We start from the raw sequence: 20,154 nt of genomic DNA on the forward strand, positions 1-20,154 counted from the left end.
GGACGACATTTCTCACCCCAGACTGTCTGCTGTAGGCGCTGTTGAGAGGTAACGGGAACATTGAGGCTTTTTTTTGTTTTGTTTTTTTTTGGTCTTGAATTTAAGAAGAAGAAAAAGAGATTTGCTCAATGCATTCATTGTCACTCTTGACTGTCTTGGACTCACAGTGTGCTGCTTTTGTTATCCCTTTTTTTCCCCCCAGTCATGTCAAAGCCTTTTTCTCATCAAACAACACTGACGTCGTCTTCTCTGAGTGAGACGGACCATCAAACGCTCGTACGCGTCCCAGGCTTCCTTGATTCCATTTTTTGTAATCTGCCTCGCCTCGCAGTGTTTAGTGTCTTTTTTTTCCCGCCGCACGTCACCGCCCTGTTTTTCTCTCCCGTTGCCTCGTTTGAAAATGTAATTTGCATGGTCATTAGTCTTGCTTTGTTGCGGGGAAGAGGAGTTGAATTTCATCACCTCGCCGGGGCAGATGTTGATCTCGTCTCTTTATTTCACAAAGGTGTGGATAAACTGAGGGAAGAGACATAATATATTCATTAGGATGTAATTCTCTATTCAATTGCACTCGTTTCCCAGCCCGGATAATAAGTCCACTGGCCCACGGATGGGTCCACTCAATGCCAAGCGAGGACAATTATCTGATTGGTTCTGCTCGCCCTGCCAAATGGAAGCGACGGCACCGACCCGGACTGTGTCAGCATTCCGTCACGCGTCCGGACGTACGCGACACACACACACCTCCCCAGGAACTCGTTGTGTGAAGGCACACCGCTGTGGTAACAGGCTGTTATCCACAGACACAAGAGATTTCTCACCTGCGCTGTGAGCATAATATTCTAACAGCGTTTTCGGACCACACCTCGTCTGGGGGACTTATTCTGAAGCCAAATAACATCATTACTCCGTACCATTATGGTATAATAGGTATCTCACTCTGAATAATGGCGCACTCTTATCAGCCATGTTTTATTAACCAAAGCCCCTGCCCCGGGTTGGGTCGGACTCGCGCTCTGAGGGTCGTGCCCCCCGCTCTGTAGATTGCCGGGATTAATGAGCGCTAAACCTTCCCTCATAGGGCGATCACGTTTGGGGGAGGGAGGGCAGTCTTGTCACATACAGTAGGTATGTGAGCTATGAATGTATTTGTATGTATGCGTGATGCATTTTCCTCTGCCTGTGTGTCGGTACAGTGCATGCCTGTGTGCGTACGGGTCAGTTCTATGGCGACTCATGCGCTCACCCTCACCTTTTTGCGCGTGCGGGAGGGGGTGGAAGCGGAAGAGGCACAAAGCGAGTCGGCTTTCTCCCGTGAGAGCTCATTACTGCTCCTTTTCCCATTAGCCCGATGGTAACCTTCCCCAGGCCTGGCACCGTGTCACCCTCAATAACACTCCCAGCCACCAGCCCCCTGGCCGCAGCGCCAAATTACCTGCACCTTCGCAAAATGGCCTCCCTCTCTGCGTGGGGTAAAGTGGCTGGTGTTTCTTGTAGCGGGGTGACCTCAGAACTCTACCCAGCCAATTCGCATCGGTTGGAGCTATGGTTTTTGTGTTTCGCTTCACATTGTTCTGATGGCGGTGTGTTAAAATTCATGGTAGACAGTAATAAGACGCGGCTTTATGTGAGGACATCTGGCTGTCTTTAAACCCACACGTATACTATCGCGCATATTGCTAAAGTAACAGCTTGCCAGCCAATCACATCAAAACATGATCGAATTCTTCCACTCATTTTTCAGGAAAACAATGAATGAAAGGGACATTTTTATGTGTGCCAACATATTTGGTGTGTGTGTGCACTATGTCATGCAGTGGGGAGCCAATTTCCCGAGGGACGAATTTCTCTGCCTGTACAAATGAAGTTTGCAGACAGCTGGGTCCGCCCAATCGCGGCACCTACACAGCCGCCATGTTCCGGGAGGTTTCAGCTCAGCGGCGGAACCCGTCTGATTTCGCGGGTCCGAGGAAAACAAAGGGAAGCAGAACTGGAGACAATCTGGCTGTCTGCGTCAACATAATTCAGTGTACCTGTGAACCCCCCCCTGGATTTGCGTACATGTGCAAGTGGATTTGCATGTCTTTACGATGCTTTTCCCCTCAGGCTTTCATCTTGGGGAAGGTGTATTTTGTGACTTAAACCTACTGTTTGTCCTCCCTTACACAAATAGCCCACCGCGTTGGAATTACTGTAGCATCTGGACCTCTAATAAAGAGCTCTTTACATTTACAAGAAACTAAGTCTGCTAGGCATGTCTCAAATCAGATATTTGTGGAGAGTTTGTGGTGGGTGTATCACAGTGTGTGTGTGTGTGTGTGTGTGTGTGTGTGTGTGTGTGTGTGTGTGTGTGTGTGTGTGTGTGTGTGCGTGCGTGCGTGCGTGCGTGCGTGCGTGCGTGCGTGCGTGCGTGCGTGCGTGCGTGCGTGCGTGCGTGCGTGCGTGCGTGCGTGCGTGCGTGCGTGCGTGCGTGCGTGCGTGCGTGCGTGCGTGTGTGTGTGTTTGTGTGTCTCACCTTCGTTCTGAACTGTGTGTATTCTCAGTAGACGGAGGCTGGAGCGAGTGGAGCAAGTGGTCATCGTGCGCCGCCGACTGTTCCATGTGGAGAAGCCGGGAGTGCACGCAGCCGTCACCCGGGACGGGGGGCAAAGACTGCCAGGGGCTCGACCTGCAGTCGCTGAACTGCACCAGTGAAGAATGTCCACAGAGTGAGTCCACCACCACCCACACACACTGCCGCACGCACACTTCACGCCTCGATGCACGGCAGCAGGAAGCAACATTTGAAGCCAGGGCCGAGGTGGTCTGGGCACAGATAAGTAAAACCTTGACTAAGTTCTGTTCATTATAACGCTGTCACTAAATCTACTCTGTTCACCAAATCTTGGAAACGTTTTGTTCAGCACAAAATAACCCCACTAGGGTTACATTTGACACATTTTTGGCCGTGAGAGATATAAAAGATATTCATCTCTTTCATCGCGCATTGAGCTCTGCAAAATTTCTTATCCGACTTTTGCACCAGTCACCTCCTGCGAGGCACTTCGCTGATACTTAAATACTTCTCAGATTGCTCATGCGGGAAGTGTTAATAACAAAACAGTTTTCCATACAGGCCGTCGCTGAGTTTCCCAAAGTGCGACCTTCCAGAGGATCAGCTTTAATTAACACAGCTCTCGGGCCAGATAGTGAGTTTATGCGGTATATGTTCTTTTCACCTGCGACGCCGCTGCGATGCTCCCAGATCTGTTAATAGAGATGAGAATTAAATCTCTCCTCTTTGTTGTGATGAGAACACCGCCTGACAGCTTGGATATCACACTGCGCGAAGGTCAAATCAGCCGTGAAACTCCACGTGGGAGGTGTGCAAGGCTGCCATTGTTCCTAGCGTTTGGAGGGCGGCTACGCCTGCGTGTCATGACTTTATTCTGTTCGCCTCGCGAGAAGTGCGATGCGTCTACTGCTCCCCATGTGTCATTATACCGGGGCCGCCCGGCAAAGGATTAGTGACGGATAACGGGCAGAATGCGAGGCCGGCGTTGTGTGAAAGTTTCAGTGCAGGGTCCGGCGGTGAGCAGATGGACATGAAAGGGAGACCTCTGTCGCTCCCTATGGATATCAAAGACGGGATAATATCCCCCGCCTCCAATTCACAGATGATGCATGCCGGGGTGGCGTCTGCAGGGGGATGGCATACTATCTGTTCGTTTGCATGGTAGTAAGCACAGAGTTAACTGTGGGCACTGACTGGCATTTCACTGCATATGTCTATGAAAGTATGTATATGTATGTGACGAATAAACCTCTTGAATCTTGACTTGAATTAAAATGAATTATGAATCATACGCTGATTAACATCATAAGATGAACCTATTCGTGCTAGGCAAGGTGGGGTGTTAACTGGAGACTTTAACAAGGGTTTATTTTGAGAAATTTATTGTACAGTGTGTGTGTGTGTGTGTGTGTGTGTGTGTGTGTGTGTGTGTGTGTGTGTGTGTGTGTGTGTGTGTGTGTGTGTGTGTGTGTGTGTGTGTGTGTGTGTGTGTGTGTGTGTGTGTGTGTGTGTGTGTGTGAGTTTGTGTCTGTTCCACTAGTCGAGGGTGGCTGGGGAAACACTGCAGACCATCATCAAATGTCACCAGCTTCCCCCCAATGGAGCGAGATGTTTACAACGATACAAGTTACACCCACGCACACACACAAACACACACACACACACAATCATCAAAATTCACACTGACACTGCGGAGCAGAATGCTGGCCACGCCATGTTTGTCCCAATCTGTTCCCAGCAGATGTATTTCCTTAAACAATTGCCGTGTGAAGTATTAGAATAAGCAAATAGCGGGATGCTTGTTTTTGCTTGTCAGCAACTCCACCACTTCTGCAGGCTATTAACCGCGATACAAAGCTTCGGCCCTAAAATAAAAGTCTTCATTCTCTCCTGGCGTCATTTATTGCAGACTGAGCTGCAGCCAAAAAGGCTGTCTTATGATACAGCCTATAATAAAAAAAAATCTTCAATTTCCCTCCATTAAGCAAAAAATGTCATGTGCCGCACAAAGGTATTGTTTTGTGTGCGTCAATCTATCTGCTTAGTGCGGCGACACAAACAGATCTATGTCGGCCAGTATCATTTTCCTAAAGCAAACAAGCAGAGCCGCACAATAGAGCCATCCGACGTCCCAGCACAGAAATAATAAGTAATTTGGCGTTGTGCCAGGCTCGAAATGGCAGCCAGGTGTCAAAGGGCAGAGAGAGGATGGCGAGGAAAATAATGCCCGTTCACGCAATCGGCGGAAATTAAGACAACATCAAAAAAATTATTTGGCTTAATTTGTGTAACGGAGTTAATGAGCCTTATTTGGAACAACATCCCATTTTGCGAGGAATTAAAAATGATTGCATGCTTTGTAAAAGGCCCTCTGCGCATTAATCTGTCATAGGTCTGTTTTAGTGTTTTTGGAATAAGAGAGCTAATTCGTCGGCTAAGCAGCCAATATTTTGTCGTTTGTCAAAAGCTGGGGGGTTCGCACCGGCTCTGTTGAAAAATGCTAGAGCCTTTGTTCCGGCCCATATTTTACCAAGGCTCGCAGAGGGATAGAACGACTGTATTGTGCAGATAGTAATGGTCACGTTCACTTTGAGAGTTTTAGTAGCCATTTTTCCCTGACCTTAAGAACTCCAGTGTTATTCATCTTGGAGCGAGTGACTGCGACTGGCCATGGGATGAAATATATTCCCAGCTCTCTTGATGAATGCCCACGCGAGAGGCACAGGAGGCTGCAGCACTTATTTATCAACATTGGAGGAGAGAGAGAGAGAGAGAGAGAGAGAGAGAGAGAGAGAGAGAGAGAAAGAGAGGGAGAAGGGAGCGGGGTACGGGGTACGGCGGGTTCAGGCCTATCAGGCGCAGACTGCCAATGCCGCCAGAGCCCCCAAACTTTGGCAGCAGCACGCCGCAAAGAAAATAAATTCCAGTCCATAGATGTTAGATCAACATCAGAAACTCAGCCCTTGGAGCGACTTGGAGAGAGGGAGCGACCGGTGTCTGAACGGAGATTGTGCCGGGGTCAACTCCGAGCGCCTCTCATCACATCCATAGTTTATCAGCAGCCGCGGTGTCAAACGGGATGAGAGGTCAGAGAGAGAGGGAGAGAGAATCAAAAAGTTCTTCACCGCCAATTATCTCAAGTGGAGAGAGAGAGAGAGAGAGAGAGAGAGAGAGAGAGAGAGAGAGAGAGAGAGAGAGAGACGGAGTTAAAAAAAGAGAGAGGAATAGAGGGGCGAGAGAAAAGATAGATAGGGAGAGAGAGAGACAAAGTAAAGCGAATCCAATTAAAAACAATCTGATTGGCTGTGTCAATTAAAGCATGATGGTCGTCCTTTCAATTATTGAACCGGATTCATGAAAATCGATGTCTGTGCCCGAAAGCGCCGCCGGTCCGGCTGGTAGTCAGCCACGTTCCGTTGTCACACCTGGCAGGATGGATAAAAACCCCCACCCAGCGATGCTCGGATAAGATAGCAGCGATAATGGGACACGGCAAAGACGGAATGCCAGTCAAGGATTGGTAGAGAGATGGATGGATGGATAGAAAAGAGAGAGAGGGACGCTGCAGACTGGAGTGTTGCTGGAGGGCGGCGCAGACACCGGGTTGCTGCCTCCGAGGCGGGGTAGGGCGCCTGGTTCACCGATATCAAGCGGCTGTTCCGAGGCCGCGGTTATCCAATCAGCAGCGGCCGCTCCATCCCGTCTCCTTGCTGAGGGGTGTTGTTTTTATCTCTGGCCGGAGCGCCAAATCAACACACCCCGCATTGGTAGAAGTCCAAATTCAGCATCTTGTTCTGGCCTTTAGCGCTCCGAGACAATTGGATTCGGGAACTTTAATGAGAGCTCGAGCCTCAGTCACTCCCCGGCCCTCCTTCCTCTCCCTCTCCCTTTCCACCTCTATCTCTATGTTTTGGAATTTGTTACGGATAGTGTAAGGGTTGCTTAAGCAACCCCTGGTGGAGGGTGGGTGGGCGGGTGGATGGATGGCTACGAAGAGTGGGGGTGGAGGGAGGTGGAGCAATTGCTGTAAGGCAGACAGACGACTGCAAATTTGGAATCGGATTGCATCACATAAGGCGCCAGTGTGTGAGAAATAGGGATTTCTGGAGTTGGGTTTGAGGCTTAGACCACCCCCTAAAATAAATTAATCTAAAATAAATAAGAGATTTACCTTTGGGGGGTGTGGAATTGTATTAAATGCATTTTGGTTATTTGCTTTTTTATTATTACTTTATGTTGCGTATATGTATATGTGTATGTTATTATTATTATTATTATTATTATTATTATTATTATTATTATTATAATTATTATAATTATTATAATTATTATTATTATTGTTTTTTATTACATTTTATTATTATTATTATTATTATTATTATTATTTATTGTTTTTCCCATTACATTTTATTATTATTATTATTATTATTATTAATATTATTAATATTATTATGCCACAAAACAAAACAAAATGAGAAACACTAATACAACTCCTGCATGCAACAACCTTCAAGTGGGCAAAACCATGTTCCTTAACATTGTAGGAATTTCTGTCCAAGCAAGTGTGAGTGCTGGGCTTTGTCAATTCAACTTTTGACTATTACACGTTTTATTTGTTTGTTTTTTATGCGCACCCTCACTCCAAATAACTTGGTGGAATTCAGTGTGAGGCTCTCGGTGCTGTAAGCGTACGTGGTGCATAGGGCCATGTGATATCACCAGTGAAGCATGTGATCTCTCCAGCCAGTCATTCAGAATTGATTACAATGTCAAGAGAGCTCTGGCATTATGACGGCCCGCCTCAGAGCCGGCCCGCCTCTAATCCTGCTACTTAAGGTATCAGATTGTACTGAGATAATCACCCATGAAATAGATTCTGGCATTTCTTTTAAAGACCGCTGTATGTCAAGAGGCTTTGTCCACAGAAATTGATTTTTCAAGGGAGGGAAGAAATCGAGGCAAGAGCAAGGACAAATGGTTGGAAAGAGAAGAAATGATGCGGGAATAAATATGAAGGGGGAAAATAAAAGCTTTTTTGTTTTTTTTCGTCCCCCTTTCTAATTTCACTCGAGCCTTCTATTAATTAAATTGTGCCATTCTAAAGTCACAGATATATTAACACCAATTAAAACTTGTCAAATTGGTGTTTCCAGGGGTTAGGCACAGGTTCCTGTCGAGCGAATAGGAGATAGAAGAGATGTTCATCGAAATATGTTGCATTTGGAGCAAATCCGGGGTATTTCGGCGCCGACGACTCAGACATGCTTGTGGTGTTGATTGCCGGAACGCAGAGCCCCGCGTATTGTCTGTCGCAGGGACCGCGCACACACTTGCCGTCTTGTCTCCCTACGCCTCCTCCTCTCATTTCTTCCTTCTCGTTCACTCCCTCGGCTGCTCTTTTCTCTTTCCCTCTTTCTCCCTACACATCCATCCCACGGGCGGCTCAACCTTCGGGCGCCGTCCCGCGCCCCTCAAAGACACGCTGGTGCGAGCGCGCACTCCTCTGTGAAAGTGTTCGGTTGACAGCGCTACGCCCCCGTGGCTGTGCGGGACAATGGCCCTCCACAAAGGCCCCGAGAGCATTCTCCACCTCCGCCACCGAAATTTTCCCAGTCCAGGGAGACAAGCGTGGAAAATCCCATTCTCCTGTACTTCACGCACGCACTCACACACACACACACACACACACACACACACACACGCGCGCGCGCACACACACACGCGCACACACTCACAACCTCATCCACACAATTTTGTGTACACAGACACACAAATATATTCACAAATTCCTACACATACACACACACGCGCACGCGCACACACATTTAGACAGTGATGTTTGTCAGGGCTTAGCTGACTCTGTACTCTGTGGAAAGAAGCGCTTCCATGCTTTTGAGAGAGAGTTAATATGAGGTGCCAGGATTTTATAAGCAAATCCCTCATTTTTCTCCCACCGTTGCCTGCGCCGTCTCTCTGCATTTGAGCGCGTGTGTGTTTTTGTACATTTCTGCATCTCGGCGTTTGTCTGTGTTTTAGTCGTGCGCACAGTAATTATATGCAGGTTCAAAGTACATTAACGTCTTAGTCCTGAGAAACTGCGCATGACAACGATTCTGTTTCTCTTGTCTTGAAGGGACACCCGAGTTTCACAGGGACTTTGCATTTTGTCGTTTTCACCCAGATTGAGACGAGAAGCTCGGTACCAGTTTCATCCCGCGCGTCCAGAACCAAGATATTGACGGGCTGCGTGCTAACTGTGTTGGGGGCAATACAGGGCTGCAGAGGGAATCAACTAGCCTCGCTCCTGCAAATTTAGGGAACCACTCAGCTGACTGAACTGGCAAACCCCAGGCCACCAACGATTTAAGTCACAGATAATCACTGCGCCCATCAGATGGATAAATGTCAAAAAATACTTCTGGATGTAGCTCTATCTAAAATAACAAATACATTTTTTTTATTTCTACTTGTCGCAAAGAAATGCAGTACGCTGTATAACATTTATAATAACTCAGCTTTTGGAGAGCTGTAGGGTGGATATCCCTAATTTCACAGGAGCTAGTTGCTACGAGCTCTATCCCAAGATCTATATCCTGGACACACAGGGATAGAATTGGTATCGACCTTCTCTTCTGAATCTGGCTAAGATGGACTCCCAATTCGCCCCAAAAGCTGGAGTATCCCCTTTAAGTCTTTTTTTACACTGGAAGTTTCATTTGGGGTTTTAAGATCAGATGGTTATCTAACTGTAGCTTTACCAATATTGACCCTTGAAACTCCTTCCTAGGCAATTTGGGGATGAAGTTAATCAGTGTCGGGGGGAAAAAGTTATGCTCACATGATGCGGTGCCTGAGGAAAGTACTTTAACGTGACGCAAATCCAATCTAATTGGATAATTCTCTCAATTCTTCATCTTCCCTCCCCACCTCCACCCTCTTCCCTGTGTCTGCGGCCTCCCCTGGTGTAGCGGTGAGTGGGGCCGAGGACGTGGCCCTCTACGTGGGCATGGTGGCCGTGGCCCTGTGCCTGACCCTGCTCCTCATCGTGGTGATCCTGGTCTACCGGCGCAAGAAGGAGGGCCTGGACGCAGACGTGGCCGACTCATCCATCCTCACCACTGGCTTCCAGCCCATGGGCATCAAGCCCAGCAAGCCAGGTGTGTGGGTGCCACGGCCGCGCAGGCCCCCCTCCCACAGCAGTAGGATATGGTTCTTTGTTTTACCCTCCTCTCTCTCTCTCTCTCTCTCTCTCACGTCAGTCCGTCCATCGACCTGTCCGGTGCTCATCTGTGATCCGGTGTCCTAGTTTTTTGTTGTTATCAGTGGGGGAAGAAATACTTGGAGCTTTTTACTGACGTAAAAGCACACACACCCTGACACAGAGTTATTCTAGTAAATGTTGAAAGTACCTCGTTGCCATCTCTAGTTGTCTAGTTTTTAGAAGTACTTTCTCTTATGCCGGTATCAGACTACACAAAATCAGCCCGACTTTGACCCGATGGGGTGGGACGCCCCACGACACCCCGACAAAAAATCTCGCATGTCAGAATTTTTCGTATTTTCCTACCTAGTCCTACGACGCCGAGTGCTCTGTGGTGCACATACCTGGAATGTATGTAAACACGGCGAAGAGAAAGAGGGATGCTGCCGTTGCTGCAGGGACTGCCCGTTGTTCCGAAACCCCAATAGTCTGAAAAATGGCCCATTGCACCCGAGAAGGTCCGATGACGGGGCCTGATGGGAGCTCTGCCGCGGCTCCATCAGAGGGGGAGGTAGAAGCCGAAACCGATTCAGATTGTATCTCCGTCGCCGACACAGATTGTCCAAACTATCGTATCTACACTGGAACGGGTCCACAATCGTTTTTTCTTTCTTTTATTTACGTTTTCAGAATGGAAGACCGCCAGCATCACACATAGCGCTTCCTTAGCCGTGTTCCTTGACAGTTTCTTGATGACGTATGAACTCGCGCTCCGGTCATTGGTCGGGGTCATAATTGTAGTTCTCCCAACCAAGACCCGGCAAGAATTTATGGCACTGTCATCACCTCATCCGATGTGGTGACCGTGTGAAAGACAAAAATATTGTGTAGTCTGATGCCGGCATGAAAGGTATTTAAAGTATTCAAAGTAAAAGTACTTGTCATAGACGATAGTAGTTCGAAATGTAGTAAAAAGTATTTTTTTTGTGATTTCTCCTGCTGTTGTACCAGAGCTGGAAATAGGTTAAAGGCGCACGGTGCCTATTAAATTATATTAAATTAGATTGCATTTTATTGGTACCGGAGGTGGAATTAAGCAGCATGCAAAGGTGTGTGTTTGTTTTAAGGTATACTGTATGTGAGGACATTGCGTGTGTGTGTGTGTGTGTGTGTGTGTGTGTGTGTGTGTGTGTGTTGTGTATTTATCTGGTGGGCACATTATGTGTGTATTGTCAGTGAATGCACCCACATGGCGACTGCCTCCGTGCAAACCTCTGAGGTTTAGCAGCGGGTAATAGAAACACGGCCGTCTGAGCTGGATGTAGATGGGAGCACGCTCACGGTGACTGTGATTCGGCGTGAAGGGAAAAGAAAAAAAAAAAGCCTTTATATACTCGGGGTGCTAAGCTCTCTCCGAGTTCTGTTTGGAATTGATTGTGTCGTCGCTAAAGAGACAGACAAAGATGGAGCGCAAGGAGGGGGACAGAAAATTGACTCGGCTCTGGGTGGAATTTGTGTTTGTATATTGTCAGTGGCCATGAACATTTGTGTTTCTGCAAGAGCGAACATCAGTTCTTTGTGTCTCGTGTCATTTCCTGTGTTGTTTTTTGGTGTGTGTGTGTGTGTGTGTGTGCGCGCGCACGTGCGTGTAGTGACTGCTTTTAAAGAGTGTCGGGACCGCCGGCGTGTTGTTGTGCGAGTGTCACGATATACGAACCCAACTTCCCGTTGTGTTAGATTCACACATTTGGCTTTTGTCTGTTTGTCTTTTTTTTTTTTTTTTTTTTTTTCCTATTAGAGAATTCCCATTTGCTCACCATCCAGCCGGATCTCACCACCACCACCACCAGTTACCAGGGCACGCTGCGGTCCCGCCATGACACCGCCGGGAAGTTCTCCATGAGCAACGGGCCGCTGCTGGACCCGCTGCCCAACGGCTCCCACCACACGATGCACAACGGGAAGCTGAACCCGGACGCGGCCGACTTTGTCGGCCGGCTCGCCACTCAGAGCTACTTCAAGACGCTGCCACGCGACATGGCCAACACCTCCTACGGCACGTTCAACTTCCTGGGAGGGAGGCTGACCATCCCTAACACAGGTGGCTACATTAGGATCCGCATCCGATTATGCGAAGAATACAGTCAAAAAGAGGACGTGGACACAGCTGAATTGTTCCAAGACTCGTTTCTTTTGACTGAGGATACAGAAGTGGCTGGCGGGTGCAGCTCACATAATAATCAATAAGCTATACTAAAAAAATACCTTGACTAGAATAGTTTTATACAATAGTTTGAAAAGAAGTAGAAAACAACATGGCAATATGCAATAAACAATAACAATCATAGAAAGATTTGCCAATATACAATACAATACAAAAATAAACCATAACAGGAAAATATTCCTAGAATAAACAAGAAAGGGGGAAAAAAATTGGCAATATACAATAAACCTCAAAACATGTCTACAGATAAGTGTTTTTGTATGAATGTATATATATATTATTTTTTCAAATGCATTGATAGGTGTTGTTTAAAACATCCTCAACATCTCGTGTTATTTCCATTTAGAAAGCCCTGTGTTTTCAACATGTTTATGTGAATACACCTTACTACAAGTCAGGGATGTCTTAAAGCAAATTATTTGACGTTACTACGTCCAACAAAGCAATGTAACCAAGGGTGACGCTGGCGGGAAAATAACCACCATCGCAACGTCGTCCCGCGTGCGGATTAACCGGGCGCCCCGTAACCCACGCCAGCGCACTGGCCTTCGTCTTCAAAGTGAGGCGAGTGGAAAACACACCTGTGCTGGGTGCCTCCGACACACGGAAGACGGGCTGACGGAAACACCACAACAAAACACTTAAGCGGGAAAATAGACTTCCTGGGACGCCCGAGACATATTTACCGCTTTCCCCTCATCCTAATCTTTGTCTTCATCTCATGTGATTTTAAGTGGATCATTTGCCTGCGAGAGGCGCAACGCAAGAAAAAGGCTTCAATGCCGCGAGCGCCGCAGAAAGCCCTCGCTCGCCCGAGTCTCCGAGGGACGTTCCGCCGCTTTCCTGGCGAAGCGCAATTTTCTTTGAGTCGTCTGTTCCGCGGTCTCAATTATCCGCACGGTGACAGACGGAGGAGCGTCTCGGTGTGCGCTTTTTGTGTTCTGCTAATTCCTGGCCGCGGGGAGGCACGGGGAGGCGCGGGGATGCGGCGCTGCCGACGCGGAGATTTGCATCTACCGTACCTGAGGGGGGGCTGCCTCTGACCTTCAGAATAGATTTTAGATTTTTCCCTCTTGCGCGGGCCGTACAGTTTTGTTGAGTCGGGGCGACTCCCCTCTGTGGGATGACGAAAGCGTTGTTCAGTCATAACAAACGAGGCTGTTTCCGCCCCACCCTCCCTCCCTCCCTCCCTCTTCCCTCTTCTCTGTTATTATTTGCATTAGGAATCAGTCTGCTCATCCCTCCCGAGGCCATCCCCAGAGGGAAGATCTATGAGATTTATCTCACGGCTCAGAGGAAGGAAGATGTAAGGTGGGTCTCTTTAACACCGCCTAACTGGCAGCCTTCCCTGTCCGCCACTCGGCTGTTTGTTTTGAAGCCTCGCAGTTCCATTACCGGAGGGTTGAAGAGTCTTTGCCAGTGCTGTGGAGGAGGGATGTAAATAACATATCCTTTTACCGGGACGCGGGCTATTTAACTTAAATGAATTGTTTGCACTGTTTATATGGCCTGGTGCGCTGAGCCCCAGAAGGTGCTTTTCCGGCGGCGTGCTGTGATAACTTGTTGTCATAATTCGCTGTTATCACCACAGCTCCGTCCAAGTCACTGGGCTCGGCAAGCGTTCATCCTCTTCAATCTAGATAAGTTGCGATGACAATAATAATACAGTCCGTGCCTGAGAAAGCACCGAATCCTCGCAATACCTCAGCCGCTTCCACCGGGTCTCTCTTTTACCCCTTTGTGATTCATCTTGGCCCCCGCTTCTGCCCTCTCCCCGTTCCCCCCCGCCGTCGCGACCCGTGCAGGCTCCCCCTGGCCGGTTGCCAGACCCTGCTCAGCCCCATCGTGAGCTGCGGACCCCCGGGCGTGGTGTTAACCCGGCCGGTCATCTTCAGCATGGACCACTGCTCCGACGCCTGCCCCGAGAACTGGGCCGTCCGCCTCAAGAAGCAGAACTACGAGGGGACTTGGGAGGTGAGACGGCGGCGAATCTTCATGCCCCACACCTCTACGGAGGGACACATTTGGAACTTAGTCAAGTAGATCGATTTGCTCATCTTGCCCCAAAAGCGTTTTCGTGGAAACGGGAATAGAGTGTAGTTGGGCGTAAGACTGAAACTGGAAAGCGATTTGGCCCTGCATGATAAAGATAACACACATCCTCTCCATAGGGCTGCAGTATATATTGACTAGCAGGTGCGTTGTCGTCGGGCCGGAACAAAAGCGCAGATGTAACGCCGCTATCCGGCTCCAGCGTCGCTAGGCAACCTGTTTCTCAAAGCAGCAATATTTTGTTAGATCTCTAAGCAAATTGCTGATCCTCAAAGTGCTCCTCTGAGTGCTCCTTGACCAATCTGACCGATGCTTCCAATTACAGACTTTCCCTCCCCACATACTGTCCGTGAAATTTCAAATCATCTGAAGCTGCACGATTTTGCAGGGATGGGGTGGAACGGGGGGGGGGGGGGGGGGGGGTAACGTTTCTACACATACATTTCAAAATCGGAACGCTCTCTCGCTCACTCACACGCGCTCACAGACATATCAATATAAATATCAATTCCAGTTTAGGTGCTACACCCATCTCCCCAACCCAGAGGTATCCTAATGGGGCTTTGGCGTGTTAGTAGGTCTTCTTTCATGCTATTGTGCATAAATTATTCAGCCCCCCCCTCCTGTGTTGGCAGCGGGGTGTCTGTGGGATGGATTGGTGTGTGTGAGGCAGAGGTTAGACCCGCGCTTTTAATCATCGGCCCTCCCAAATATAGCCCAAGCCTAACGGGCTGACTGTCCGGCTGTCCGCCCACCGATGGGAAGGAGAATGTCAGGTGGACCGGGGAATGGGAGCGAAAAGGAAATCATAGAACCTAAGTTATAGCTTCATGGAGAAATAGCCATCGTGAGAGAGAGGGGGAGAGGGAGAGAGGGGGGGGGGGGGGAGTCAGGTTTTAGGACAGTGGTGGTCAACCTGGTTTTCACCACAGGCCATATCTGCGACCTTAGTATCCCAAAATGGTGCAAAAGCTTGTTGACTAACCTATTTTACCAAAATTATGGTAAAAGAAAATCATGAAATAAAGCCAAAATCTCTTCAAAAATGTCTTCATCATCTGTGGGCAGGCCGTTTTATGAGCCGCCACCGGCCCCTCGGGCTATAGTTTGACCGCTGCTGTCTTAGTTTGCAAGAAAAAAAAAAAAAAAGAAATACATGGAAAGAGAGGGGGAGTAAAAATGATGAGACATGGTGAGAAAGCGTAACAGCTTGAAAAACAGGAAAGCCACGAAGGAAAGGGAAACGACCGGCGAAGCGAGTTGCGCGGCAGATATTGAGCGCCGCTGTGGAAATATTAAGACGTCGCAAAAAGACTTCATTGAGGCCGCACAGGAAATGAACCAAGTCGATACTAATTGTATTGATGAAGGCGGTGACCGGTGCGATCGATGCGGGAGGGCGGCGAGGGGCCCAGGGAGCTGGCCCCCGCGTTTGGCAGGAGCCGCGTTCCCTTCAGGCCCGGTGGCTAATGGGAGGCGTCGGTAGAACGGTGTGACGGGACTTCAGAGAAAAACGTTGTCGCCTTGGATACAATTTGTCCGGATCAAATTATACCGGGAAGCGGGGTAAAATGACGTGATAAAATTGGCCCTCTCACTGTGATGGGACGGCAGTGTTTTGGCTGGTGTGTCATTTTGGGACAGGTACAGGATTAAAGATCCGGCTCGGATATGGTTCCGCACGCTGACTGCCAAAGTAATGTGCTTATTTGAATTTTGCGAGCTAATTGGTCTATCAAAGTAGCAGCTAATACCTTAATATCTGGTGTAATATTTTAACACTCTTAAGCATTTGGGAAGAGTGTAATTTTACAGGTAAGTGAGAATATTCGTTTCACCCCGAAGAGATGTAAGAAATGTCGAAAGGATGGCAGAAATTCCCCATAATCCGATATTTACCGGACTTCCGCGCTTTTTGTCCTCCTCTTTTGAAACCATCTATTTTTGCCGGGAATCCATCGGAGTCCCCTTTCATGTCCATCGAGTACCTGCTTCATGCATTATTTAGCAAAGTTATGGTGTTCCATAAGATGTGTGTCTTTATGAAAAGTCTGGAGTTAGCGCAATGCCGGCGTTCGTCTTTCCCCGATCCGAATCCCTCTCCCAGTCCCACCCAACACACACACACACACAAACACACACACACACACACACACACACACACACAGACCTGAAGACCCGTATATTCACGCATTACCTTGAAGACCTTTATTTTAGACGCAGGATTTAGTGCCCGAGCCATAAAAAAAAACGCCCCCTCGCCAACCTTCCTCCGAACCGGCCTCTGAGAAGGACGCGCATAGCCACGCACACACACACACATATATATACACGACACGTGCATAAATACGTCAGGTGCCCAAGCGAAGCCGATCCCTCCCTGCCCTCTCCGTTGCGCCTCCTGCCCACTACCATGTCCCGTCCTCTGCTCCCAGGACGTCCTGGTGATGGGGGAGGAGCTGCCGTCGGACCCGTACTACTGCCAGCTCGAGGCGGAGACGTGCCGGGTGTTCTCTGAGCAGCTGGGCCGCTTCGCCCTGGTTGGGGAGTCCCTGCACATGGGCGCCGCCAAGCGCCTGCGGCTGGTGCTCTTCTCTGACGCCTACTGCTCCACGCTGGAGTACAACATCCGGGTCTACTGCATGGACGACACGCAGGAGGTCTTCAAGGTGAGGCAGACTGATCGGGCCATTTCCTTTTCCAGCCCTGGAACGACACACCAGCTGGGGGAATGGTGGAATATTGTGTGGGATGGTGTCACGTTCAGAAGGTACACAGAAACAGCACAGAACATGGTAAAGTCAGCGATACCACCATGCGCAATCCAGCAGTGTTATTTGTACTGTATCCCGGAACAATACGCCCAGCTGCATCTCTCTATTCAGCCCTATCAAGTGTATGTGTGTGTGTGTGCGCGTGCGTGTGTGTGCGTGTGTGTGTGTGCGTGTGCTTGAGTGCTTGAGTGCGCACGTGCGTGTGGACACGTGCGTGTGTGTATGATTCAGTCCGTGCAGACGGCGGTTCCGCTCGGCTGCCAGGGGCTGAGAAGTTTCCCATCACTTTGCTCAACACCATATTTCCCTTCTCTTTCCTCGCCTCCATACGGACCCAGTATAATCAGGCGCTAATGCCTTTCTCCCTCCCAGGAGAACCGCCTCTGAGTAGCCTGTTAAGATTTCATTTGCATGGTTAATTAGTAAATTAAAAGGAGAACCTCTCCCCGAACCTTTTTCCTCTGCAAACCACCCCTGTCTCTCTCTCTCTCTCTCTCTCTCTCTCTCCCACTCCTCCTTCATGCCACCAACCTCGCAGCCAGAAGTGTCTCTTCCAAACTCCGGTCCCCTTCAGCCACGGCGGCTGGCTCTCCTTCCGGGGGCCGGGGCCGGGGCCAACGGGTTTTGGGTCTTTGACCGTGGGAGAGGAGACGGCTGCCGTAGCCGTCTTGGAATTATCGCCACCGCGCGTTGGGAGAGCGGCGATGGCGGGGGGTGAATTACTGTAACCTTGTCTCCCTTCTGTCACAGTATCTCTCTCCGCCCCGGCCTTTTTTCTCACTTTTTTTTTTTTTTTTTGTTTTTTTCTCCTCGAGGAAGTCGTCGGCTTTGTCGGGCGCGTGGGAAATAACTGTGCGAGAACGCAGGCTAATGCAGCGATGACGAGGAGCCTGCCCCTGCCCACACCGCGCTGCCACAGTCACCGCAGGGCCGTCTTTATCCAAATAAAATCATCAGGTGACCCCGTGGAGACTGATCGCGTGCAGGAATGACCTTGCGTGTCCCCTCTTTCCCTCTCCCTCGCTCTGCCGCTCCGCCGGCGCTCCCTTTTTTTTGAAAAGGACATCCGAGCTTGTTGACTCCAGCACTTGTGCCGCCGCACCGCGCCGCTCCCCCGGCGCCCCCGAGTGCATTAGCTTCCCGTCTCCGGGTCCTGTGGTAAGCCACGGCGTCTCCAAGGGTTTGTACTTTTTAGTGAGTGATTTAGAACGAGGGCCCATGCTGTTTAGTAATCTTGACTTCAAACTGACTCGTGCTGCTATTATGGAGGGAGCACTTCATTTAGCAAGTACATTAACCACTTTGAGCGGAGATTAACTTCCCCAGAGAGGTTTCGGCCCTAATCACTATCTGTGAAATGCACTATTTATGATTGAACTTTAGCTATAGTGGCCGCCGGGGTTAATTGTTCTAAGAGGAGTGGGCTAACTGTTATTTGGTTTACAGATTTTATTTATGTTTTCCTCTGCTGCAGGATAAATCCAATGTGGGAGTGGGTGGGGGGGACGGGCCAGTGCGCTTGGCTGTGTTGGCTTTTTGGTTTCTCCGTCGCGGAGGGAAACCAAAGAGGCACGAGCTGGGGTTTTTCATCCCCCCTCTGCCCCAGCGCCGGCTGTCAGTCTACTCTGACAAGCCTCCGTCAGCCGGATTAACACCCCGCCCCGCCCGCCCCCCTCTCTTCTTTGTATAGGTTATCACCCGTACACCCGGCACCGCGCAATCTCTTATCTTCCAATTAAAGCAGATTAGAACCAATGTTATTGTCTTTGATCCTAAGTGTGGAGGGGCTCCGGGGAGGCGGTGACATTTCCGTCTGATGCTCCGCGTATGTTCGCATGGCTCTGCCGGGCCCAATTAAGTTAATATTTAATGTGCGTCCCGCCCTTGATTGGCCGCGCCAGCGCTGGCACCGTGGCGGAGGGGACATGATCTGCATTTGGGGGCACCCTCGTTGCGCATTCCGCTGTTCCAAGCTGGAGCTCAAAGGAGGCGACGGGGGGAAAAAAGTCACTCGTGTTTTCTGCCATCCAACATCTGAATGAAAATGTGTATTCAAAAAAAAGGACACCTGTGGTAAACCTAGACTGCAACTCAGGTCATGGTGGCGGGGGCGAGGGGGTGCACTGCTGGAGAGGTGCCTGGATTGGATGTTTTAGAGTGGAATCTGTTGCCTTTTTTTTTTCCGTCGGCGGTACCTTGCGGTGACAATGGGAAAACCATCACCTTTTCATTGTATATGAATAAAAAACACTATTTTGTCATTTACAGCAGATTATGGCAAAGGAAGTAATGGGATCATGTCACTGTGAATGTCGATAGACGAGTGTCTCTCCACGCCCACGTGTCTGGGGTTCAGCGAACGCTGGTGTTGGAAAACTCCTTCAAGTGGAGGAATGTGCATATTGCTTGATAAACCACCCACTTGCTGTCAGTTTTATTCCTGTGGAGAAACTCAAACTGCATCTGCATTCACACATATTTAGTAGTACAACTTGGGGGATCTTCACAGGAAACACTGATTTTGAAGTTTAATTTCTTTAACAAATCCTTCTTCTTGACATGATTATTCTTAGTATTGCTGTTGTTGTTGTTATTGTTATTGTTATTGTTATTATATGATTATCATTATTATTATTATTATTATTACTATTATTATTACTATTATTATTGTTTTTTTATATTTTCTAATTATTAATATTATTATTAGTGGTCCAGTCCACAGGGAAGAACTTTCTTATCTTATTATTATTATTATTATTATTATTATTATTACTATTATTATTACTATTATTATTGTTTTTTTATATTTTCTAATTATTAATATTATTATTAGTGGTCCAGCCCACAGGGAAGAACTTTCTTATCTTATTATTATTATTATTATTATTAGTAGTAGTAGTAGTAGTAGTAGTAGTAGTAGTAGTAGTAGTAGTAGTCGTAGTAGTAGAAGTATTATTATTATTATTATTATTATTATTATTTTGGCTGCTCCCGTTAGGGGCTGCCACAGCAAATCATCTGCCTCCAATACCTTCTGTAGTATTAATTAGTATTAATTTTATTATTATTATATTTTTTAATTATTATTATTAGTAGTGGTTCAGCCCACAGGGCTGGAACCCTATTGATTTTTTTCAGGGAAAAATTCTCTGAATTTTGAAGTCTAAGGCTATCAAGAACACCAATTACACGAACATTGTTACATCTTGTTTGAACCGCGCTGTCACAAACATCTCGTGGATGAAGTTTCATCCAAATCACTCCACATAGGGAACAGATATTAGCGAAAAAAAGAACCACCTTTTGAGCGATTTTAACACAGGCGAGCCAGTATATCTGATGCCGAAAT

The 20,154-nt window shown here is 48.3% G+C and overlaps 1 protein-coding gene across 1 annotated transcript in view; it reads left to right on the plus strand.

The window, feature by feature from the left end:
- unc5a (unc-5 netrin receptor A) overlaps window positions 1–20,154 on the plus strand; it is a gene marked incomplete at both ends in the record, with an annotated part of 139,947 nt that overhangs the window by 109,331 nt on the left and 10,462 nt on the right. The window contains 6 exons of the mRNA XM_080008183.1: window positions 2,544–2,708; window positions 9,523–9,753; window positions 11,554–11,856; window positions 13,203–13,290; window positions 13,785–13,953; window positions 16,467–16,700. Coding sequence (XP_079864309.1) covers window positions 2,544–2,708; window positions 9,523–9,753; window positions 11,554–11,856; window positions 13,203–13,290; window positions 13,785–13,953; window positions 16,467–16,700 — 1,190 coding nt within the window. The remainder of the gene's footprint in view (window positions 1–2,543; window positions 2,709–9,522; window positions 9,754–11,553; window positions 11,857–13,202; window positions 13,291–13,784; window positions 13,954–16,466; window positions 16,701–20,154) is intronic.

This window comes from Zeus faber (genome assembly GCF_960531495.2).
Source record: "Zeus faber genome assembly, chromosome: 10".
Taxonomy (NCBI): Eukaryota; Metazoa; Chordata; class Actinopteri; order Zeiformes; family Zeidae; genus Zeus; species Zeus faber.